We start from the raw sequence: 25413 nt of genomic DNA, 5'->3' as shown, positions 1-25413 counted from the left end.
CTTAAAGAATACTGAAAATTATTGTTTCTGTTTATTTTTCTGTGGCGTTTTAGCATGTGGTGGAGAAATAGAAAATATATGGAAGAAATGTTAATTAAGCTGGCTAGCAGTCTAATCCAGATATTTTCCTAAAATTCTTGTAAGAATTTGCAAACTTGTTCTGCCATGGATAGCATAGGATTTTCTTCACTGCATGTTATGTGTTTTTTTTTTTTTTTACTGTAAAATAGTCAGGAATATTGCCAAGAAAATCTAAAGCCTTTTTATGTTAGCATAATTAAAGAGGTAAGAATACTTTTTAAATTGAAAGCGTGGCCTGTAATTCACTTTTGATATGTATATGTTTTGTTGAAAATAATTGTTAAGCCTTAGTTCATTCCCTTTCAGTCTATGCTCTGAACTAATTCTCTGTTTAATATGTGAATTCCTTCTTAGTCAAATAATTTAGGCAATCAGACCTATGATTCCACTTGAGTAGTTTTTTTTTTTTTTTTTTCCCCAAAGGAGAACGAGGAGTGGTAAGGGAGCAGTTACCAGTAGGTGCTATTATGTTTTCTTTTGGTGCTCATAATATTTCTCCAAGTATATTCCATTTGCTTTAAATAATATTAATTTCTTTTCATATATATACATACATATATATATGCGCACATGTACATATAAAAGATGGAACAAAGTGACTCATGAGTATCATACTATTGACTTTCCCTAAAAAAAAAAAAAAAAAAAAAAAAAGGTAGGAATATAGGACTATTTTCTAATTCAGATATTATTGAGTCCTTTCTAATATTTTATATACAATAGTGACTGATGTGAATGAGACCAATAGGAGGTCTGTGCTTATTTTGCAGTTTTAGAGGCTGCCTCTCTCATGGCTAGAGGACAAGGGTCAGAGCGTAGCTGTGTGTATTGCTCTCTCCGCTACTGAACTGGGCTTTTGCGACTGGCTAGACACCAATGTATCAGGAAAACTCAAACCTCTGATTCCTCAGCAGCTTAGCTCCTCTGCTCACCGCCATGCCAAGAGCTATGTGTAGCCATGGTATTCATTCTCTCTGCCTCTCTCTCCTTTTTCTTTAAATACTAGTGTTTGCCAGCCCTCATTACTCAATGGACTAAACTTAAAATTTAGATGGCATCTGAAAGAAGCAAGTCCTAAGCAGCAGGTCCCAGGTGGATATAGATGCATAGCTTAGGTATTCCACCTGCCTGGATTCTTCGCACAGTTCTGTGATTTGGCTTGGGTGTTGTCCTGGACTCTGCTCCATTCAGTGCTTCTGTTTCTCTGGCTACTAGATAATTTTGAAATCAGTCCTGTCACCTCCCTTCTCTTGCATGAGCTTGGTTACTGTAAAGAGAAAAATGAACTCTTTGTCCTTGGTGAAGAGTATGTTGCTGCATTAGGGTGCGTTCACCACCGTGTCTTTTCTTCAAGGTTATTCTTTGTTTTAGCTTTGGTAATTTCTGTCTTCTGGTAGCTTTTTCAACTTTCACTAGAATGAAGCTGATAAAATCCCCTGGTGATCTTTCTCCTCTTGATAAGCTTCTAAATAATGGTATAAAACTTTCCGTAGTCTTGAAAACTTAAGTCTAAAGGTGTGGTGCTTACGGGGAATACTCTGCAGATCAGAAGTTGGAATCAGTAGTTTTAGTACTTGAAATCGCATTTGAAAGGACTGCTTTGAGCATGTCTGCTAGAAACACAGCACAGTTATGGCTGCAGAAAACTACATCTCTGGTACCTTTAGCTGCCCATATGTTGCAAAAATTGGACTGGTTTATCATTGATGAATCCCATATATCAAAATTTTTCTCTAAGAGTGCTTTCTCAAATTGATATTCCACAGAAGTTGTTAACTTTAACACTGCTCATTAGGCAGGGGAAGTTTTCCTTTGGCAAATGAGTTTGTCCTGATGAGTTGCATGATGCTTAATTGTTTTAAAATGTGGCTAGTAAAAGATGTATATGTGCATTATGTACAAATGCAAGGTTTCAAATGTTCTGCATTCTGTTACCTGTAGTGTCACTGATCTTTCCTTATTTTCAAGTAATTTCTTTCTATAGGATGTTTTCCTGCAGGAAAATATGAATAATGCTAGTTGGAAATAAATCTTTCACTTTCAAAGCACAGTAAACTTGCATGATGGTGTTGGTTGTAGGGAGATATTCAGTGTCTTAGATGTTTTCTGCTAATTTGTATCGTTAATTTTTGTCTTGCTGTAGATGCATTCATTTCAGGCTCCTGGTTTAATTCTTAAGTAGTAGCCATCTTTCAGGAGCAAAGTACTATGTCTACTCAATATTTCAAAGTGAGGCTCACAGAGCAGGAGATTGTACTGTGTTCAGGGGGCTGTTTTTAAAAGCATGACTGAAAAGTAAAACTACTTAATCCTGCAAGTCCAGACATGAAGCTTGCAGTGCTTCATGAACACAGTCTTTATCATTTCTTTGTGTTTGATGCACAAGGGTGACTAGAGTCTGAGAATGTTGTAATATTTTAGGTGTGTTTTTTGTTTTGTATATGAGTATCATCCAAAGACATCTCACAAAAAAAAAGCCACAAACTCTTTGCTGATGCCTCAGAGATCTAAGCTTTCTATTTAAATAAAGACTGGTTGCAAAAATATCCTTTACAGTGTAAACCAGTGTGTGGTTGTCTTGTTGAGTTTGTGGCCAAAGAGACTGGAATAATACATCAGGAGAGCTGTGAAATTCCCTCAGCAGCTAATTGAAATCAATCTTGAATCATAAACAGAACCTTCTGAATGTTCATAGATTTAACTGTTTAACTAGAAGATATCATACTTGATATACTGTAGATGCACCTGCCCTATGCAGTTAGATGTTTTGACCTCTCTTGCACATTTATAGGAATTTGCTGCTGGGTTGTCCTAGGCTTGCTTCCAGAGAGCAGTGACTATAAAGGGCTGACTTTGAGAACATATTCTACCTTCTGGTAATTGAATTTTAATAGTTTTGAAGGGCATTCCTAAACATTTCTACAAAGTTCCCAGGCCTTTCTTTTGAAACTCTGTTCTATTAATACTTCAACAAAGATGGTAACAATTGAAACCGAGCAGATCAGTTGCACTGAATAGACTTCTATAGGTGAAGCAGCTGTCTGCACAGTGGACTTCCCGCATCTTAGATCTGTAAATGCCAGAGAAAAACAGATTCTTAAGAAAACCTGGATATTGAGTTTTGGCAAAATGTGCTAAAGTTAGGGTGGTGACTAATGTATCTTTTTTCAGCTATTGATGGAAAAAATCATGGTGTTTCTCTTTTTTTCTCATGGCTGGATATTGAATTAAACTGGTGTGACCAGAACATCTTATCAGAAAGGAATATGCAGTTCAACTTAACAGTTGAGAGTTATTTTCAGGCCTAGAAGTAAATGATCTTATCAAAAGGAGATCTTTTGAGAAGTACATCTCTGTAAACAGCTTAATCTTTAGATTCTTTCCTCAGATCAGAGTGGCTTATTTTCTTGCTTCCTTTTTTCTTGCGTTCTTGTCTTTGGTTTGTTCTGGAAATGTGCAATGCTGGAGCTTTTGTGCTACAAGCACAAAATCCGTCAAAAAACTTTCCAAATTCTTTAGGATTATTTTTCTATGCATATATATGAATAAGAGAAATAATTCCAAATTGTTAATACATATTTTGATGGTTGTGAATATTTTAAAGTTTCTTTGAAACAATGGGAGTTTAGTTTTGTTTTTACATTCTTCATCCTTGCAAAACATGCTTGTGGAAAGGTAACAGATTTTGTAGGCTCAAGTGACTGTGGTGATGCAATTTGAGCAGTCTAGGAATACAGAGGTTGATTAACTGAAATGTTGTTATCTTGAATTCTGTCCTGTGAATGTACACTTAAACATTTGGTGTGAAATCTGGGCTCCTTTAAAGCTAATTATGGTGCTGTTGATTAAAAGTTCTTATCAGAATCAAGTGCTAAAATGGAACATTTTAGCTTACAATAAAGCTGCAGCATGCCTGAAATAAGATAAATGTTGAACTTAAAAGTGTGAGAGCTGAAGTTGCTTGCACTTTGAAGTAAATATGAGTCAGGATGGCCATTAGCTTGCTCTAACAAGTAGAAGAAAACTCAATTGCTGAAGTTCTGGTTATCTACCCGGTTTTCATTTAGAGGGAAAAAGCATGTATACAAGTAAACATCTATAGCTTTTGTATAACTTTTACATGTGTTATTTTAGAGAATTAGTCTAAGCTTCAATGTGGGATGAATATCTCTTTAGTTGGGATGGGGGCTGGGGAGAACGTTGCCTTGAGCCGGGTGGCCTGTTAACTCGGGCTACAGACTTGACCCAGTTACAGTTCAGCTTCAAAGTCTGCAGAGCTCTGGCATTGCTTGAAAATGTGTGCGCTCTTTTGAGCGAGGCCAGCCCAAGAATAGGCAACTTTCTCTGCAGCGAAAGCAGCAATTGGATGCAAATATGATGAATATCAGAAACTGAAGAGAAAAAAACTAGCTTCTTACTGTTTAAATCAAAAATACTTAGATTTGGCACATTTAGGAGAAGTGAAAAAGCTAATGTTTTATTGTGCTCATTATTAAAATTAAAGAAAAAAACTATCTGATTTCTAAGGGTAAGAACCTGCCAGTAATTCATTGAAATTCATGTAAATAAATATTTGAGTATGCCTTTGCTGATGCAGTCAAAGTTGTTGCTTTATACATCAGCCATTTCTGTTCAAATTTTTATAGTGACTCTTTAGTGACTCTGCATCTTTCAACAAATGATTCTTGTTAATAAACGAGCAGTTCAACGGCCTGTGATTCCTACTGTTGTAAAATTAGGATGATCTTCCTTCTACACTGTTCATTAGAACTTGAAAATTATAAATACTAATGGAAATTAAGCTTTTCTTTATTCCTTTAATGAGCTCAAACTTCCATTGGAATCATGCAAGTCTGGCCACTTTTTCAGTTCAGTTTTAGTATCAGTGACTCTCAGTAGGGAGTGAGTTGTGCCAAAATTTAACAGGGATGTTTATCTGCTGCAAGTATGCTCAACCATACAAGGCTTGCGATGGACAAAGCTGCCTGATCCGTAGCGAAAGCATTCAGCTCAGCAAAGCCATGATACATTTTAAACATGGTTGGAATTTTTGGCGACCATAATTATACTTGATTTTCATGAGAACATTCAGAATTCTTCATTGAACAAAATGGGTATTGATTCCATTCTAAAATGGGCGTTTATGTTAAAAATTCTGCAGCTCAACTGCCTCCTTCCTTACCTAGAGGCTATACAAAAAATGCCATTTTTATTATTTGTTATCAAACAGAGTTCTAATTTTATTAGTACTATTAAATGCCAGATATTATTATAACATTTCCTAAGTGTATTTTAAGCAACATGATGGTTGGAGACTTTTCTGATAATATTCTATTTTCATGGTACACAGTGATACGAAGTTGTTTTTTTTGCGTGTTATATTCAAGCTTACAGTAATAGTTAGGAACAAGAAAATAGATATCTTGATTTATTCAGTTAATATAAAGTACTTCTAAAATATGTTTGAATTTGGATTGCATAATTCTAACTAGTCATCTTAACATTCAGCTTACATTCTTTTTGTTGCTATTTAAATATAATTTTACTTAGTAGCAAATTAATATTCAGTAGTGCTCCACAATTGTGTGAGACTGCAGAACAGTTTTCTGCCTTTGTGCGTCTTGCTGTCGCTAAACTTGACAGGGCAACGGATGTTTTCTTGACTTTTTCCTTAGCTGTACTTGAACCTCAATATACATAGGAAATAATCTTCAATAGTTACAGATCAGCATTTCAAGAAGGTCAAGGAAACTTGTTTCTGCATAGTGAGCATTATGCTAATTCAGTTGTTAAACATATTGGAATTATGCTTCCTTTTGATTCTACAGTGTTTGCAAGCTCCATCAGAGCCCTTGCTCTGTACTTGAAATACTTAGGGTTAGTTTTGGACGGGGGAAGCTTTCTTGTAGACAAAATTGTAATCTTATGCAAGAAACAAGTCTGCAGGTCTCACTTTATATTGAGTCCTTTAAACGAAGTGCATGCTTAAATAACGAGGAGGTAGTATGTAATACACTGAAGGAGAAGTTCAAGCCTTGTTTCAGATGAAATATGTATTTTCTTCTTCAGAAGGCACTTTAATTTGGGATAAAAAGCTAGCATAGTCTAGCAGCTATGATGATTGTATTGATTGATTATGTGCATACAAAAATGAAGTGAGCTTGTGTCTGGAAGCAGATGTGTATTTCAGGTCTAGTTATTGATGACCTCTTACAAATACTACTGAGCGCTTTCTATTGTGTTTGGTCTTAAACACTAGGAATATGTCTTAGTGTTGTTTCCTAACCTGCATGAGAAGTATCTTTGAGATCATTTCTGATGCATGCATGCATGCATATCTACTATACAGTGTAAAGTAATGATCAAACATAGTGTCCTGTAAATTGGTATTGTCATGGAATGTAACAAATAGTTAATTTTTAATGAAGCTTTTGGTACCTTAGAGGTATGGTCAGCTCAGATCATTTGTGCAGAAACTTGGCTCTGTAAGCATCAGACTAATAAACCTTTCAAATGGTCTACAAAAATCTGCATTGCACTTTTTGGAAATGTAATAACTTTAATCCTAAACTAGTACACTTTCAAAATGCTGCTTGTATGGGTGCTGAAAATGGTTATCTCAAGGTTAAAAGTCTTGCCACCTTTTCTGTTCACCTTGGCTTCTAGAAATGATTGTGCTCTTAGGCCTATAACTTCCTTTCTAATGAAACTGGAAACGTGAACTCAGTGAAATTGCTCTGGGTGATTTAGCAGGCTGGTCATACCTTGAGCTGTAATAGTCTAGAGCCTTCCCACAAGTTCTCAAGGGCAATCCTACTTCTACTTTTCTGCCCATCTACTTTCCAAGACTTCTATACTCTAGAACTTTCTTACTGCTTTAAAATCTACGCTCAGTGTGACCTCCTTCATTTCTGCTTATATTGGCTCCTTCGAACACCATGAGACGATTGCGTTCTGGAGGTCCGTATCTCAGCATACTGTTAATTATACTGATTCTGCCAGGATTCTGGTTGCTGAAAGGATTATGGAAAAAGCCTGTGAGAGGCACCACAAAAATTAGTATTTTTGAGAGAAACTTCAGGAGCAGGGAAGAGAAGGAAGTTACGAAGCAGACAGCAGGTGAGGATCTGGAGACCTTTAAAAATGATAATGTCACATATTGGAAGGCAAAAGATGCGAAGGATGCCATTGGGATGCTTGGCAGCTGGCACCTTCCTATTCAGGGTTGGGGGGTCAGTCTGAGGCCTGGGCATTGCTCTGAGCATGGTGTCCCCAGCCAGTGCTTGATGGGCTCTGAGGCCAGGGAAGTAGTAGCTGCTAATGGAATAAGGAGAGATTCAATACCAGAACTCGTTTTCAAAATATAACTGAAGAATGTACTTTGGTGCAGATTCAGTGGTTATGTTCCTGATTATGTCCCAGGAGTATACTGAGAGGAAGATTGAGTTACAGGCTTATGAGGCCTGAATATATATTAAAAATACATAATTAATAGATTTCTATTTACCTGTTTAACGAATATTGGCTTTACACTAGCATGCCAGACAATATTTATAATAAGTTGGACTGACTTCTATTAGGCATTAAAATCTGTGGGGTCTATCAGTTTTTGCTGCAGAATAAGCAAAGAGGTTGCAGACTGCCTAAGCATGGAACAGACAAAAACTCCAGTTGTCTCAGCTGAGCAAGTAGCTAGTCTTCTACTAGTGCTCTAGGAAAAGGTGGTTATTGTTCCCTTTAAACCCGGATCTAACTGCTGTCTAATGAAGTCTAAGCTATGGATTACTGGAAGCTGAAAGGAAACGTCATTTTGTGCTTATGTGGCTGTTCTCTTTTCTAAAGCATCCTCCACTGCCTGCTGTCTGAAAAATGCTGAGATAAGTGGATCTTTGATTTCTTTTTCCAAGTTTGTCACTGATTTGAGGAAACCTAAGAGGCATTTAACCTTAGCATCCTGCTTTCTGTATTGGTGTGGCTTCTGCCCTGTAAATGATTTGATTCAGCTGGACTTCCTCATGCAGAAACTCAGGATCTGATGCTAGTTATCTCCTTTCATGACAATGTGATATCACTATTTTGAACTTAGACACCTGCAACAACAAAAAGCTGGTCAGAGTCAGCTCAACAGGCTCCCCAGCAGCCACAGGTGGTGCCAGTTGCTTCTGCTGTGCCACCTCTGCGTACGACAGTGCATGACCTCAGCAGGACTTGCCGTGCCTCTGGCAGGTCGTGCGCATGTCTCCTGCTATCCAGATGCATCCAGCTGCGTTAACAGTGATGCCAAAACCCGGATCAGTTAGTCATGCTTTGCTGTATGGCTTTCCACGGGCTGGAGAGGGCAGACAAGGGGAGTGGAGACAACTCTGTGTTGCTTTTATTTTTATTTTTGTTTGTTTTAGATAAGATTTCAGTCAAGCAAACCTTCTTTGTAATACCTTTGGAAGACATTGGTTCCAAAGTCACTGCAGAACTACCGTCAGGAGGTTGTTATGCCATTAAACTCTATTCTTTGGATATGCCCTGAAAAATTGGCGTCAGGCGCTGGGCTTGCTGTGATGCTTGCGTGAACGTGGTTAGGTGGGTGGGATCCGCAGCAGTTTCTCCATGTGGACGCTTGCACAACTTTGTCTCGGTGAAAGCTCGGGTCTGGGGAAGCTGTGCTGGGAATATACCAGTGCTCCTTAACTACTGCTAACTTCTGTGAGATCAAAAGTATGCCTGGGTCAGGTATTCATGAAACAAGTTGCCCAGAGAGGTTGTGGAGTCTCCTTCTCTGGAGATATTCAAAACCCGCCTGGATGCAATCCTGTCTAACATGCTCTAGGTGACCCCGCTTGAGCAGGGAGGTTGCACTAGATGATCTCTAGAGGTTCCTTCCAACCTTACCCATTCTGTGATTGTATTTGTTGTTATACTGCCTTAAAATATGAGTAATCTCCATGTTGTATCAGTTATTGTTTGGCAGGTTCTGCCTCTTATTTCTTTCTTCTTGAATTGTTTTTATGTTGCTTTTCTAACTTTTTGGGGGATGTGTTAGAATGGTTCTGTGGCTTCTGGATTTAAAACTTACCAGAAAATTTAAAAGGACACTGTTAACTTGGAGTTAAAAATGCACTTTTATTGTATTACACTAAAGCTGGTAAATATCTTTTAAATTTTCACTGCTGTTCTCCTTTCTCTTGCCTGCAGGCACCTGTGAGCATGTTGGGTCAATCTTGGAGATGAATCTTCCAAAGCTTTTTTTTATTATTTTTGGCAGTCATTTCCAGGCTCTCAGTGCTTGCACTGTTTGGATTTCTGTGTTGTTTTGTTTGCTCTTGTGCTTTTTTTCTTAAAATGGTAACATTTTAAGCATCTTAATTGTCTATCAATTAATAGTTAAGTTATTCCACCCCTCTTCCTTATGCTTTCTGACGCATATAGGGAGACAGAGGGAACTTTTTTTTGTAGCCTTAAAGTTTGCAGATAGTGTGTTAACCAAGAGTTCCTCACAGGCCACAGGTTTTGCTGAATAACACTGTGCTTGTGAAGGACAAGGTGGTTAAGAGTGGCTAATGTGTATGCTTGGTGTCGGGCTTCTTGGCTTAAACATGCGTTGCTTACGTATGAGAAGAAATATAGTGGCCACTGTTTTGATACCTCATATTCTTAAAGAACTTCATGATGCTGTGTTAAATTCTTAGCCTCATTTGGAGCAAGAGGAAACTTTCTTTGTGAGTTGGTGCTGAGAATAACCAACGAACAGGTATTGAAAGAAACGTGTATTCATATACAAATTACCATAATCAGACAGTATTTTAGAAACAGGTAATTGTATCAGTGGGAAAAAAAGCTTGAAGACAATTTCCTGCATACATGAAAAGCTAGATATGACTACTGAAGTAAAAGTGGGGGCTTTTATCATTGTAGCAGCAGTAGCTCCTCTATCACATAAAACCATTCCTTACATGACAGCTTTTATATGGGTGTGCAGTTTGGGGCAAGTTACTGGTGCCTGATAGGAAGCAGCAGCCTAGTGCATTAATATATTCTACCTAAATTAATGCTGTGTGGCTTAGGCAGGAAAGAAGTCAAAGAGATGTCTAGAAATTGCTAACAACCTTAGAGGCAAACGGGTTAATTTCAAAGGATTTGATTGTTTTGTAAAACAGAGATGACATAAGACATTTTGGCCCAGAGAGTGCTGAATGCTACCAAATATTTTGCTTTTGTAACAATATTTCATTTTTGACTTAAAATAGATCCGCCTCCTCCTAACTAGTCTAGAATTTTAAAAAAATATTTACTGCAGATAAATGTAACTTTTAATTCTGATGCTTCTGATCCTGAAAACTGTAACTGCAGTAAAACTTAATCTACCTGAAGAGTACAGATAACTGACTTGTTCAAAACTGGGTCATCTTAAGTAAAGCATCTGAATTGCTGTGGTAATTCGAGAAAAGGAGAGTTTATCAAATAACTTTCTTCTGCATCCCAGGTAGTGCTTGGTAAAATAATTTGGAAACTGGTATTTTTAGTGATGCTTATTGTTGGCACACCAACCTCAGCAAGAGTTCTGGTAGGATTTTAAGAGTGGTTAGACCATTGCTGAGCACACTGAAGACCTCTCTATATTGATGCCGATAACTTGCAAAACCAAGTCCATTACTAATGCTACTGTTCCTTCCACTTTATTTTTAAATATTCTTGATTATGGGATCCACATGGGCAAAAAATGGTCAGTCTTAAAAAATCATCTGCATTTACACATCTTGGAGAAAGGTCTGCAGATTTGCTTCTACTGGTACACAGAAGGAAGCCTTAATAAAGGTGAGGGCTTGTCTTGAAAGTGCCAGTCAGCCTTGTGTCTTCAAGTCACGGGATTCGGAGAAAGAGGTGCTTACCTGATTCTAGGCAACTCGGTATTTGTGTTCGCTGCTGCAATCGTTATTGTCAGTCAGGCATTAGGAATGCCGTTACTCAAAATGTTGCAGGATAGTGCTGACAGCTGCTTTCTTTTCTTTTTCCTCTTTCTAAGGTTTGTTTGTACACAGCACACTTAGTTGCATCCTGTGATTAATTAATACGATGAATCATGGGGAAACAAAACATAATATGAGAAATTGTTATAAGCACTCGCTCTGTCTTTCAAAACGTGTTCTTTGGGACCAAGTGATTTTTTTTAAATGCCAATGGGAGCAATCTGAGGCACAGTAAGATGTATTTATGTTCTTTATTAATGCTAATTCTGTGAGTCTATGATAGTATTTCTTTTCTAAATGTAACAATATGCCACCATTATTGTCCACTTCAGATATTTGCAACCATGGTACAATTTTGTAGCAAGTTTGATCTTTATCTTAAAGATTGCTACTACATAAAGGAGCATACTTGGAAATCATTTGTTCATGTAATGTAGAATAGTCTGGGTTAGAAGGCACCTCCGGAGATCACCTGGTCCAGCTTCCTGTTTAAAGCAGGGCCAATTCAGAGCATGCTTCTCACATTATGCTGCTGTTCATTTCTAGAGGGATATTTGGAACAAATATTTTGGGCTTGATTGTAGTCACTTGTTAACCAAGTTAGACTACATGCTTCTGTTATGACTAACACAGATATCTGAAAGGTAGACTGGTAGAATGATTTTTTTTTTTTTTTTTTTTGAGAAATTACTATGAGACAGTATTGGCTTTCTGTATTGAAAGCAATCTTTAGTAGCAGAATTAAAGCTGTTGAACACAGAGCTTTCCAGTGCAGTTTCAAGAAAACAATTGGAAAATTGTGTAACAAAGATGCCGAATAGTATAGTTACAAGAACTGAAGCAGAATATTGTTGTTTTGAACAAAAATATGCAATGATAACTTTTTTAGTAAGTGAAAGCTTAGAGGAAGCATATTACAATATCTTTGCTCTCAGTAGAAGGATTGTGTATTTTTGAATGAGTATTTCACCTAGCGATTGTTCTGCTTTGGAATTTATCCTTTAAGACAAATACAGATGCAAAACTCATATGATGTAAATCCTCTTTTTTTTTTTTTTTTTTTTTTTTTTTTTTTAAGTAGTGAAGGAATCTTAATGGATAGACCTCAATTACAGGCGTTAGTCATTTCCCGTGCCCTTCTTTACAAATGTGGAGAACTGGAGCTCCACTGGTTACCCAGCTCTTCACCTTCTTATGGCAGTGAGTTGGCACTGTCTTGTACGTGGGTCTCTGTGCCTCTGCTTCAGAGTAGATGATGTAGTTTTTGTTGCTGTGTTTTATTTCCCCGCCCCTTCCTCTGCTCAAACACATCTTGCCTTGTAGGACCTTGTCAGCAAACAGCTTTTTCCCAAAGACCTGGTGTGTTGGACAGAATTTTTCCTCTTCTGGAGTAGTTAGCAGTAGCTGTGTAGGAACCCAAGACAGCTGGCTTTGAAGCTTTGTGGTGGAACAGTGAAGATTAAAGCACGAGCGAAGCTCTCTTCCTTACGGAAACCACGCAGTTTAGCTTTGCGCAGACATTCTGTCTTGAAGAGGATTTATTTTTTGATTTCTTATGGTCTTCCATCTCATTGTTTTTTGTCCTTCATTTCATGAATTCAACTGTCCTTCAGATGATTAGATTTCTGAAGTGATCTTTTAGGGTATTGAAGGTAGTACTTCAAGGCCAATAGCTCCCGTGCTTCAGTCTTTCTTAACGTTGAAGTCCTCATGAAATTATTTTATTCCTTTCTCCATAATGCAATACCTTAACCCCTGTTCAACAATCAGTCAAATATATATATATCCTTTATAAATGAGAACTGGAAGCTCCAAGTCCATCACAGTGCAATGTGAGTTGGTTTATCCTTTCTGAAGGTGGCTTACTGGGCCAGGTCACAAATATATTTTCCAGTGCTGGAAATCCTGTTAGAATTTGAAGAGGAAGATCAGATCCTCAGAGAGGATTATGGGCTTTGTCCTTTCTTACAGTCTCTTCTGACACAAAAGCACCTGCCAAGTGTAAATGCAAGCAGGAAATGTCTTCTCACATCCTGCTATTTCTGTAATATAGTGACCTTTAGAAGCTCAGTTTATGCAAAATGGATCTGTTCCCTCTGATTCCTTCCTGGCTATACAAGGTGATGTGTCATGCTTGTTTCCAAAGCCTTTATAGCCTTTGCATGCAAACATCAGTTCTATGAAGGCACTCATCTATATTTATAACAAGTAGGAGAGGTTGAGGTGTGTGGTTGTGTGGGGGTTTTTTTGTGTGTGTATGTTTAACCAAAGCACGCAGTTCTTTTGCACTGGGTGCTTTGGCTCGCCTGCTGCTTTGGCTCAAAAGCAGACATACCTCTCAGTTCCCCGAGTGCTGTATGTTTGGAAGTTCACATTAGCTTTGCTTGTTGCCATGTTTGCAGGCAAGCTCAGCAAGCCTTTTTGCTGTAGGCATTTTCTGAGGAATATTTTAACCTCACATTTGTTCCATAAAGTAAGTGATTTTCAGCAGTGTTTTGGGGAACTCTCCCAACAATACTATTGTTCTAATGCACTTGCAGCAGCTGGTCCCTCCTAAGGCAGCGAATGCAATGAGCAAAATAGCAAATCCGGTGGTAATGTTGGCGATTCTGCTGGCTCTGAGATCAGAGACAGTTGTCCTTTGTCTTCCCTTCCTGCCAAGGGGAAGAGGAGTGTGCACTATTACAGTCAATATTTTAAGATGTGAGTGGTCTCTAAGCTCCTCTTATTGTTGAAACATAGTATTAAATATAGTGTTCTGTAGGGAAAGTATCAAATCAACGACTATGCCAAAGTATCTTTTTTAGTTATTCCCCCACCCTGCCCCTGCCAAGCCCCTACTTGCAGCTGTGCTCCAGACAGCTGGCTCAGCTATCTACGTACTCTCCTCCCAGCCATGCCCATAGTATCCCTTCCAAATGAAAGCACTCACACTCAAAGTTGGGGTCTCTAGACAAAACGCAGAACTATCTTGCCTGTGTGGGTTCTGTGCAGTACTGAGGGGCCTTCAGTTAGGAAGGGATAGTTGAAAGCGCAGCCTCTCTGAGGGTGTGTGTTTTTTTTTTAATTCTTTTTTGTTTTTGTTTTGGTCACATTAAACTGGATGTAATGTTGAGCAAGTCACCCTCAATCCTTGACTGAGGGTGAAATACAGGTATGAGGCTGAAGGCTTAGAAGCATGTTAGCAGGAGTTGAAGCAGACCACAAAAACATGTGTTTGATGATATAAAGAAACAAAACAGTGCTTTCTGAGACCTACTGGGAATACTGACCTTCTGTGCAGATGTGCTCTTAGCTTTACATCAGCATTATGCAGCAATTCATGTTGTTCTGCTGAATCTCGTCCTGCATTGGCAGAAGTCAAGATTTCATTTTTGTTCTGTATTTCAACTACTGAAAGCAGAGAATCAGGCTTTCTGAAAATATCTACCCATTAGTGAGCCAGGTGGAGCCCCTTAAGCACTTCTAGATGCATACTAGCTGGAAATAAAAGATGACTCATTGAGAAGTGTAAGGATGCACAGCGTCTGGTTACAAAACAGTGATTCACCAAAATTTCAAAGCATTTTTCCTTTGATGGATGAAGTTTTAGTTATGATATCTCAAGAGACTCACAGCAAATTAGGAATAACACTCTGATTAAGTTTCTCATGTATAGAGCAAAATTCTTGTTCTATATGCGTTGACAAGCTTTCACTTCCTAAAGATATTCAGTAACTTATTTCTCCACTGAACTAAGCATAAAAGTGCAGCTCTCTTGAACTGTACAGTGTTAGGGCAAAGTAGTAATCTATTTTGTAAAGGATTGTTGCAAAGGTTTGTTGATGGCAGTAATGTAGCCGTTACATAGTCTTCATCTAGGTACTCATGGAAACTTTTTGGACAAATAATGCACTTTGGGTTGTTATAGCACTGCTGGTCTTAGGAAATCCACACTTCCAGCTACTCACTTCATGGAGAAGCAGATCATTCAGAAAGATAGATATTTCCCATATGAAGATTTAAGGTTGAGGGGAAAATACTTCCATGCTCTGCAATGGAAAAAACCCTGTGTTTGAGGCAGCTGTTCTGGTCAAATGGTCCTGCTTACATACGGATTTATAGATTATTGTCTTCAAACGTGAGAAGCTTTCAGGATAGTAAGGAAAGGTTGTTGACTGAGTTCTGTGGGCATCAAGGAGTGACTCAGAGGGGATCAGGAAAAGACCCTCTGTGAAACTCAGGTGGAAAGTCTTATTCTGAAACACTTGATGAAATGATTGTGGGGACTGAAATAAAATTGTGGAAGAGTGGGGCATAGAGAGGTAATTGTGCCGGTCACAGGAAATGCCTAACGTGCCCTTTCAGGCTGTGTCCTCTTGGTGGATCTGTGTTTTGAAGGGCACGAACTAGGAATGATACACAAAGAAGAAAAACGCTGGCCAAGAATCTGGTTTTGATAGAAAGTTTATATTGTAAGGGAAGCTGTTGCCTTACTTGTGTATAGAACAGTGGTAGGAGCGCACAAAGACTCACGGCACAGAAATTTTCAAAGATCTGTTCGGTGCTGAAAACACTGTAAATGGGTGCGAATTGGTGATTAATGTGATGGCCATGTAGCAGAAAACTTTGTCTTAGCTGATGTTTGGAAGTATCTGTTTTTTGCTAGGAAGAATAACAGATTCTTGCTTTAAAACTGTGTCTTTGATAAGTATGAAATTAGTAAGGAGAAAACATTTTGGACAGGAGAAGGTGGTGGGTGTTATGTTCAAGTAACAGTGTGAGGAAGAAGCTGGATTGCATGATGGGGAAGAACAAAAAAAAAAACAGGAATTCATAATTGATAATCCAAAAGCAAATAAAGTATTTTTTATATCTTTCTCTTTATATTTATAAAATAAAGATTGAAATTCATAAACTATTTTCTAGAAACAACTAGAGGCAAAATCCTCTAGTTTAAAAGTCCTTTCCAGCTGCGAGTTTTTATCTCTGAACTGAATAAAACAATTACAGGGGAAAGCAGAACTAGAAATGTTACCGCTCAGTAGTGGTGATTGTGACTTTTATAGATTAATCCTTTTGAATTACTTTTTGTATGTGACGTATAAACACTGCTATGAAATCTGTGTAGGACTGACAGCTGCAGAACTGGGTGACTGCATTTAAATTTTTTTCATAAATCATCCCTTCCAGAGTAATCTTTGTCTTGAAAGTTTAGGAATTTTGGAGGGTGCATCCCTCTCCACCGTAAGCTGGTGAAGTCCATTTCTTCTCAGCTACAAACACCTGTATTTTGCCATTGAATCCTATTTTAACAACAACTAATGTGTTTTCCTGAATGGTGATTCAATCAGTTGATTGCCCTGCTACCTTAAGAATGTTTTCAAACTCTGATTAGAATTCTGTTATTCATTATATGTGCCAACGTATTTAACATAGACTTTTCAGTTAACTATAAATGTTCTTGCCTCTGTGGGGCTAGTTTGCATTACTGAAATTACTTGCATATGGTGCTTCAATTTGTTACCTGTTTAGCTACTTTAGCTTTGTAGCAGTGGGTGACAGTATTTAAGCTGTTAAAATAAAAAGTATTAAAATATAAGATGTAAAAGTTTCACTCTAGTATGGAGATGCCAGTGCATAACCAAAAGCGTAGTTGAACATATTTATGTTCTTTAGTGCAGGTCTAGATATGGGTGAAGCTTTAAGAAGTTGTGATAGTTATGCAATTGTACTGGCAATAGCAGTGGGAGATTTACAAGTGCTTGTAAATGCTGCTATTAATAGGATGGACACTTTGTCTAGCAAAAGACTAATCCTTTTCTGCCCTGGGAGAAAATGACAGGGTGGAGAGTTCATCCTTACAATGGCACGAGACTACAATACCCACAAAATCAATGTTTTGTCCATGTTAAAACTAAAGGCTTCAAATATGCTTACACGTGGGGAATGGAGAAAATCTTGAATTTTGAAATGATGGAATTTTAGTAGTAAAGATTTATGGGGATTTACAGGTTGTAAGATACCTGTCTTATGAGATTTGGAATGCGTATTTTTAGATTTCAACCTTTTAATTTTGGATGTTGTAGAACGGAATAGGAGCCTTGTTATACTGGACTTCTTACTATGGATCTGAAGCAAGATCATTTTACTGCAATATTTTATTGCTTGTTCTTGCTATGTGAATAACTTTGCCCAAGATATTGTTAAAAATTAAAGCCTGTATACCAACAATTTTGTTAATCTTTCTCTTGTCGGAAAGAAGATTTGAGGCAGTGTATGTCCTCTGAAATTGGATACATCAATTATATTTAAGTGAATGACATTACTAATAACATGAATCGGTCTTAAATCCAAGAATAGAAAAAGCCTTTATTTACTGAATTAGATGCTTGCTTTACTCTAGTTTTTCAGAAACGGGTTTTTTTTTGCTTGTATTATTTTGATTGTGTTATAGTAAGTCTTGTGATTTTGACCATATTTGCTGGTTTTCTACTAGAGTATTCGTAATACAAACAAACACAGGTATTTCATTGATTGGAGCTATATTTTTTTGGTTACTTTTAAATTTATAAAGGGGGAAAAATCGTGTTTCTTTATAGCAGAGATGTGCTTTCCATGGAATTTTTATGCTTTTGATTCTTAGGAAAGACAGTTGAATTTCTTTATCTGCTTTGGGATTCAGGGATTAGTTATAGATTGGGCTTAAAATATTCTTATTTGTAAGCAAGGAAGTTGACAATAATTATTTGATTCTTGGTGGAAGAATTGTCTACAGGTTGCTGCTCCTATTGTCCTGATAGTCTAAAATGAACTACCACACATGTAAGTAATAATTGTATGCATGGTCAGTGGGTAGAGCATGGTAGGCAAATTCTAAATAAAGTGTTTTTGTGTGTTTTTTTGTGTAAAGCCATTCTCTTGTCGAAAGGGAGTTTATAGTGTTCCCTTATGAGTTTTACAGAAATAATACTGTGAAGTGAATTATTCATTTTGATTTCTAGTGAGCAATGTTAATGTTCTTTCTGAAGATATATTGCTTAATTAAAAAAGGAAGACTTAATTCAGATTAGATGTGGAAGAGTGTTTAAATGTGTGTATATATATACCATCCAGTAATGATTCAGATTGGTCCAGGAGAAATTACATCTAATTGTAGGTGTTTTGAAATTTGAGGAAGAAGTGAAACCGGGGAAAAAGACAGGTCTTCACACAAGTCCTTTCCATTAAAAGCAGGAAGCATTGCAAAGGACATTTCAGTGCCATTTATGCTTTTATTTGTGCAAACAGAACCCATCCCAGGGTGTGTCAAACAGCTCACAGGAATTCGAATGAGTTTAAGGAGTGTTAATTGAAGTAATGCTTAGAAATGACGAAAATGTGATTTAGGTGCTTTGCTGGATCAAGTGATGACCTCTCCATGACTGTGGCGCTGGACAGCGTAGCCTACTTGGCAGTCATTGATGTGCGTGAATATTGGCCAACTGGCCCTGGGCAGGTGCAGGTCGGGCAAAGGGAATAACTTACTGTAGGTGGAGGTAAGGGATTTACAGTTATTTAGATTGCAAGTTCTCAGCCAGGCTTGTTTACGGTTAATATTTCAAAATTGCCAACTTAAGAGATAGTATTGTATTAGAGATAAGTTTAAGTTTATCCGAACCAAGATGCATATTTCAAACGGAAATACAATGTGTGTAAGTGACAGCATTTCCTCTTTATCAGTTGTATAATTTCTCAAAGTTCCAGTAGCTTTGTCAGTTTGCAAGGTTGAGTGCTTCACACACACCCCCCCACCAATGTTTTATCCCTCTTTTCTGAGTGCTTCTCTGTACCAAGCCAGGTATCTGTTGTAGGGTATCTGAGTAATAAGAATTTAAAATCTGGAAAACTGACTTGACTAGATTATGTTGAAAAATGGGATCATGTAAACCTGATGGATAGTGTAATAAAACTCAGGAACAGATATAATCATAGTGGATAAATCATGTTGGCTAGAAAAATGAGTTGTACACTAATTGCAAGGATTATGTTCTGCATTGTATATTCACTGCCTTGCGTTCCATTGAGGATAAAGTTTTATTCCATTTAAGAAGCTCTGTGCCGCCTTCTTTTCTTCCAAAGAAAAGGAACTTGCAAAAAAATACATACTTGAAGTATTGAAAGACAGCTCTGTAAAAACATCTAATTTTTTGATTTGGAATATTTTGTGTTAGCATTGTCCTTATTTCAGAAAGCATTGCTACTTTATTTTTAGTGTGACTGTTCTTCACAAAATCTTTTCATCTTTAGAATGTGAGAGCATATTAATCGGATTTTGATCATGTTCCTTAGAACAAGGAGTGGGAGAAGGAGGATGATTTCATTAAGATCTGTGAGATTGTAGGAGGAACAGATTGATTCTGGTAAGCCGATTGGGTTAGTAACTATTTTGGAAGGAAGAGGTCGTGGATTTGAGAGGGGACTAGCCCAGCATCTAAGGAGTTTAGACAGAGTTTCAAGGTGCTGAAATGCAGAAGACAACTGGCAAGGTGAGCAGAGTTTATCAGGCTACCTGAGAAATGAAGGCCTGCACGTGAGGTACTGGAATAAATCTCTACAATTTATGGTGCAAATGTGCTGTTATTCAAGAGAAGTTAAGATCTAAAAGAGAATCCCTGGGATATCTCTAATGTTTCTCTGAAGTCCCTACAACAACAGAAGTAGAAAATACCATGCTTGAAAACACTTTCCTTTTTCCCTGGAACCTCATTGCTCATCTCAGGATCACTACTAAAAAGATATCTTCCCTTCTCAAACAACTGTGGAGTCTCAACTCTTTTATTCTTCTTCCTTAATAGTTTTGTTTTCTTGTATGAAATTTTCTCTCTTGATTTCTTCTCCCTTTTTCCTTGTGAACTGTGTTCCCCGTGGCAGCTGTCTTGCTATGGGTAGGATGAAGTGTGGTCTGAAGTCTCTGAGATTTTTTTTTCAGGTGATTCTTCAGAGAGGCTAACGAAGGTGCAACAGTCACCTTCTAGAGGGAAGATTTGGGAAGGAAACATTCAAAAAAAATTTTTTTTTTAATATTCACTTGTGAGAAGGATCCATATTCTGTATAATCTGCAAATACGCATATATTTGGGCAATAATAATGGATCAGATGAGACCAATGTGTGACACTGCTGCGGAGGCTGTCCAAAAGTAGGCAAGAGAGTGGCCACACGGAACAGACCCCTTGTGTGACTGATGCTGAAATATACTTTGAGCTCTTCCTGAAGACCGAGTGTTGACAGCTTTCAAAGGGGAAAAAGTATATCAGCAACCACATGTATCTATCTATTTGCATCTGCCACAAAGTTTAAATATACTTTTTGCTAGGAAAAAAAATTAAACTGAAAAAATTCAGGTTATTTGTTGCTGAAATTCTACAAATTGCTGTTTTCCCCCATTTCTGCAGTAAGCCTATAATTAAGCCTAAACTAATGTCCTGCCTTTGTTGGCAAGATATTAGAATTACTACTTTGTCATGGTAAAAATCATATTTAGATTGAAAATCATCATTTTGGAGAAGGTCGGCTTTTCAGGTACCACTTCATATACTGTTATCACAAAAAGGAGATTTACAGCAGAAAGTAAATTAAAGTAATTGAGATTAGAGTAATGCAGAGCTTAGGGTTTAATCAGTGATTGACCACATTTGAATTTGCAAACAGTACTGATAACAACGTGAATGTAATTGTGTTCAAATTTAATGTCCAGTTATTGTGCTCAGCAAATGTTTATGCTTGCTCTGGTGTTGCACACTTCAGGTATTAGATGATAATTTGTTGGCGATTCTTTAATAAGAGTCTGAAAATTACAGTCTTCTATTTTGCACAGTTAAATCTGGTAGCTTTATATTTTAAAGTGGGAGCCAGTTTCTTTCCTTGAAATTCTAAGGTTTTCTCTTTCATGGTAATACCTGTGTAGATCTAAGTGTGTGCTGTACCAGAATCTGAATATTCTGTTTATTTGCAGGAGAGATGTGATGCACCATGCTGAAGTGATCGCTTTCCTTGTGTTCTTAATGTGATCTTGGCAGACTCCACTTTTCACTATGAGAAGTGAATTGGCTCTTATAACTCGGTTGCAGCAAAAATGCAAATTATGGTAAGTGAGAGCAAAGCTTGTTGGAGCTTTGTATAATACGAATTTACAATTACAAATTAAACTATTTACATTGTTGAATTCTAGGCATTAACAAAAAATTGACAAATAACATTTTCAGCCACTCTGCGTGTTTTTTTTTTTAGTATGAAAATATATACTGAATGTTTGTGAACGTTGATATTGTAAAAAGGAGTTGAGGTTTATGTACTGACATTGGGAACACTGCTTCCATTTTGTGATATGTGGTAAACAGTGTGTCTTAAATGACCCCAAATTTATATATAGTGACCTTTTAAATTAGAATTAGTTTATTTGATGTTCATGCTGACTCTACATCAATACTTTTTTGTCTTTTTTGTAGGTTTTTCTTCCTTGTTGGATTTTTCCAATTCTGTTGAATGTGTAATTACAACTATGGCAACAAAAGTAGAAATAAATTCTACTTTGGCGTCTTTGACGACTGTACCTGACTTAAATGAAATCACAAATGAGGATAAATCACAGCATGTGTATGTAAGTGTGCTTTCAGATGCAAGTAACAAGACAAATGAACCTTCAGCATCACTGACTGTTGAAGAGAAGAGAAAATTCACGAATACTTTGAGATCTGCAACAATGCCGACACTAGGATCAAGGCCAAGACTTTTCCCAAAGCCTTTTTCTAAAGAGAAATCTTCAGATACTTTTGCAAATGTAAAACCACCTGTTACAGCTTTCAGATCAAGTAATCTTATTAGAAAGGCCACTGAAGAAACATCGTCTGTTAAAGTATTAAGTGGAAATGTTCCTCCATTAGTAGACCAAAAAGTAATTGAAAGTGAAAATAAGACTAACAGTGAAGTAGTTGCAAATATGACTTTCTACACTGGTCCCAGTGCTAATACTGTCATCCTTTTTGAGACAACTGGCACGGAACAATCAAAGGTCGGCCTGGCCCCAGGAAAAAGGGCTAATGATGACCACAGATTATTTAGTGCTGTACAAACAAAAGAGCTTCAGTGTGTTGCAAAGCCTGAGAAACCATCTCAGCCATCTGAGACATCCAGGAGAGCTGAAGGATCTATTCATAGGCAGATATCACTTTCTTCTAATCCTAGGCCAGTCTCTTGGAACTCCCTCAAAACTTGTGAAAAGAAGGATGCTTATGAAGGTATTACAGGAGAGAGAACCAACGACGACACAAACAATCTGAACAGTAGAGTTGTTTTTTCTGATGTGCAGCAAAGGCTAAAACATAGACCAGTATCCGCTGTTTTTCTAGAATCGTTAAGAGATCAAAAGCATCGCCCAATGGAACCTTCAGAGGAAACATCTCCTACAGAGAAATCCTGGGTTAGAAAACCAAGGCCTTTGTCCATGGACCTGACGGCTAAGTTTGAACATAAAGATCTTTCTTCCTGCAAAAAGACTTGCTCATCTCATGAGAGCAAGGAGAATGTGTCTATAACTTATTTTACTGATGTGAGCTGTCATGAACAGTCTGAAATGGGGCCAAAAAATGAAGAAATAGAATTTAATAAAGACAGTTCTTCTAAAACAAATGTAAAGCGCAGTAGTCAGGATATTGGTGTCCTGAATGGAGGGAAGCACATATGGGAAACGCAGCATAAATGTAAAAGTGAACAAATTGAGACCAAACCAGAAATAGCGACTAACTTGCATGGTTCTGAAAGAAGCTGTGAAACTAGTAGTGACAACAAAACTAATAAGGAGATGAAAAAAATGGATCAAAAGGAAACTTGTATGTTTCTAGCTCGTGAAAGCCCTGCAGTTTCCTCAGAAAAGGAGAACAGTATCAAAAGGGGCAGTGTTAAAAAGCACATTAGTTTGTTTGCTTCAGAAAGTCCCAGCACTCCGGTGGATACAGAGCCTCTCCCATCAACTGCTGAGAGGGAAAACAGATATGTGAACATCCAACAGAGAATCAAAGAACTTACAACCGAAAATACAGACGGTAAACCAGGAAATCTGCGCAGATCCCTTCAATCACGACCGCTTTCTGCAGACTTAACAAAGATGTACGTTTCAGCAGTCTTATTTAATCCTCTTAACTTCAGCTCATTCACTAAAATTTGCTCATTCAGTAAGATGCCTGCATATCTTGATTCCATTCTGTGTAATTATTTTATAATATTATTCTTTATCCATTCGAGTTTAAAAAGTCCACTTTCCAATCTTACCCTTCACACACACTCACCTCAAATTAAATATACCTTAACAACGGCTGCGAAAAAAGTGCTATCAGTAATGTGGCCTTTACATATTATTGTAACAGAATAGCTATTTTTAAAGCTTCATATATTTTGAAATCTTGAGGTAAAATGTTGTAGACTGCATACTTGCATATTTGTAGAAAGCAAAAAATTAGCTGAGATTCCTTGTTTTGCTCTGCTGTTTTGAATGTCTAGCCTGTCGTCCTAGCAGAAGTCTGTTTCTTCAGAATATTTCAGCATTACCTTCTATTTGGCACAGCAGGGGCAAAAATGTTTACTGTGTTTTTGACAGTAGTATAGAATATCAGGTTTTCAGTCAGATAGGAATCTTATTTCACTGTCATACTGAGACTTAAAGAGCTATGATGTGCATTCTTCCCAAGCTGTGGCAGGGGAGCAAGGAAGCATAATCTTTTTTGGTAGAACAAGGTTTAAAATTTCAACAATTGCTTTTAACAGTGAGTAGGCAAGTATGTGTTATGTCCTATACAGTACTAATTAATAAAATAAGGACAACTGGCATGGGAGGAGTCAGGAGGGTTATAGTGGCATAAATGCTGTTTTGAGGCAGACTTTAACTGAAATGTACCTGTCCTACTACACCTCTCTTATAAACCAGTGAGTCTTTCTGCTTTATGAAGATGCATTTCTTTCGAGTTCAGGAATTGTTGGTTTTCAGAACTAGCTCTGCCAGTTATAGAAAACTGTTTCCACTAATGTAAATCAAAATCTTGCAACCTCTGATTCTGAAGGTCCTTTCTGATGTTTTGGAGTAATGTTAGAGCAATGTGACACCTACTGATTGTTATATATATTAAAAAAAAATGCCAATGAAAAGATATTTGGACCAATATGAAATGTATTCTCTCAGTATAAAGTTGGATAATTGTTCGTAATCATTAGGATTTATGTTTGTGGCATGCATAAGAGCTGGTGATGGTATTGCAAAGTGCATTAAGCACAATCTGAGGCCACATGGCAGGGCCTTGTGATAACCTGGATACCTCTTCTGTAGATGATGAAAAAGGGGGAAGGACAGAGGAATAACCCTTTTTGATAGTGCAACAGAAGTGTTTTTCACATAATGAATACAGCAGACATTTGGATAAAAGGATCTACTGTAGGGATTGTGGAATGGTGTAATTCTTCAGCAAACCTTGGTCCTTTGACATTGTGATGGGCATAAAGAGAAGAAATGCAACTGAGACATCAGAATATCTTTTTTATTATTTTGCCACATTATGGCCTTCTAAAGTTTTACATTGTAGAATAAATTACATAACAAATAGTTTTTCATGAAATAATCCTTTGGTCTTGATGCTGTAAAACCACTGAACACAGTTAATTGTAATATGAAATAGTGCCATTTCTCCTTTAAGAAGTATAATTGGTTGGATTTTTTTTAATGATAGGAGATGAGATATTGTCAGTCTGCTTCAGGAGGAAGCGTACTTATCAACTAACTGGAACTAGAAGAAGTAATAAAGTTCTTGTTTTAGGTTTTCGAGTCCAGCATCAACCAGTGAATTCAAGCCGGAGAAACCTGTTGAAATAAGAAGTGATTCTACCAATGAAATACAAGAAAATCAAAAAGTAAGAAAATGATATTCAGTTGATGTAATCTCCAAATAGGTTTTTGTTTAGAGTGTATATAGCACTATATTCTATGTCCTATGTGTCTTTATCAATCAGTGACTTTAAGATGGGCATTGAGAGTATTAAAATTGGCATAATCCTAATAGGCTTACTTGGATAATTCTATCTTTAGGACACACAGATAAAGTATGGGAGTATTGTGTTTGCACTGAGTCTTTAAAAAGTTGTATTTGCCTACTCTTAAATGCATGCAGCAGTATGGACAAAATTAATGTTATGTATGCTGTTTTAATGGAACTTCTAATGTGTAAAACCCTACAATGAATAGATTATGCCTGTTGAGGTTCTGTGCACTAATTGTCCTTAATTCTCTCTAAACCCAGCATTAGTGTAGTACATTTCCACATCCAAGGCACAGCTCTGTACTAAATGCTTGCTGTATATTTCATGTCAAT

The 25413-nt window shown here is 37.3% G+C and overlaps 1 protein-coding gene across 2 annotated transcripts in view; it reads left to right on the top strand.

Moving 5' to 3' along the window:
- Positions 1-25413, top strand: part of KIAA1671 (KIAA1671 ortholog) — a 92153-nt gene that overhangs the window by 1238 nt on the left and 65502 nt on the right. For both annotated transcript variants that reach the window (XM_062589689.1, XM_062589687.1), the window contains exons 2-4: positions 21018-21149; positions 21511-23167; positions 24862-24955. In XM_062589689.1, coding sequence (XP_062445673.1) covers positions 21564-23167; positions 24862-24955 — 1698 coding nt within the window. In that variant the 5' untranslated portion in view covers positions 21018-21149; positions 21511-21563. The remainder of the gene's footprint in view (positions 1-21017; positions 21150-21510; positions 23168-24861; positions 24956-25413) is intronic.

The sequence above is a fragment of the Rhea pennata genome, chromosome 17, assembly GCF_028389875.1.
Source record: "Rhea pennata isolate bPtePen1 chromosome 17, bPtePen1.pri, whole genome shotgun sequence".
Taxonomy (NCBI): Eukaryota; Metazoa; Chordata; class Aves; order Rheiformes; family Rheidae; genus Rhea; species Rhea pennata.
This window is presented reverse-complemented; position numbering and strand designations above follow the sequence as displayed.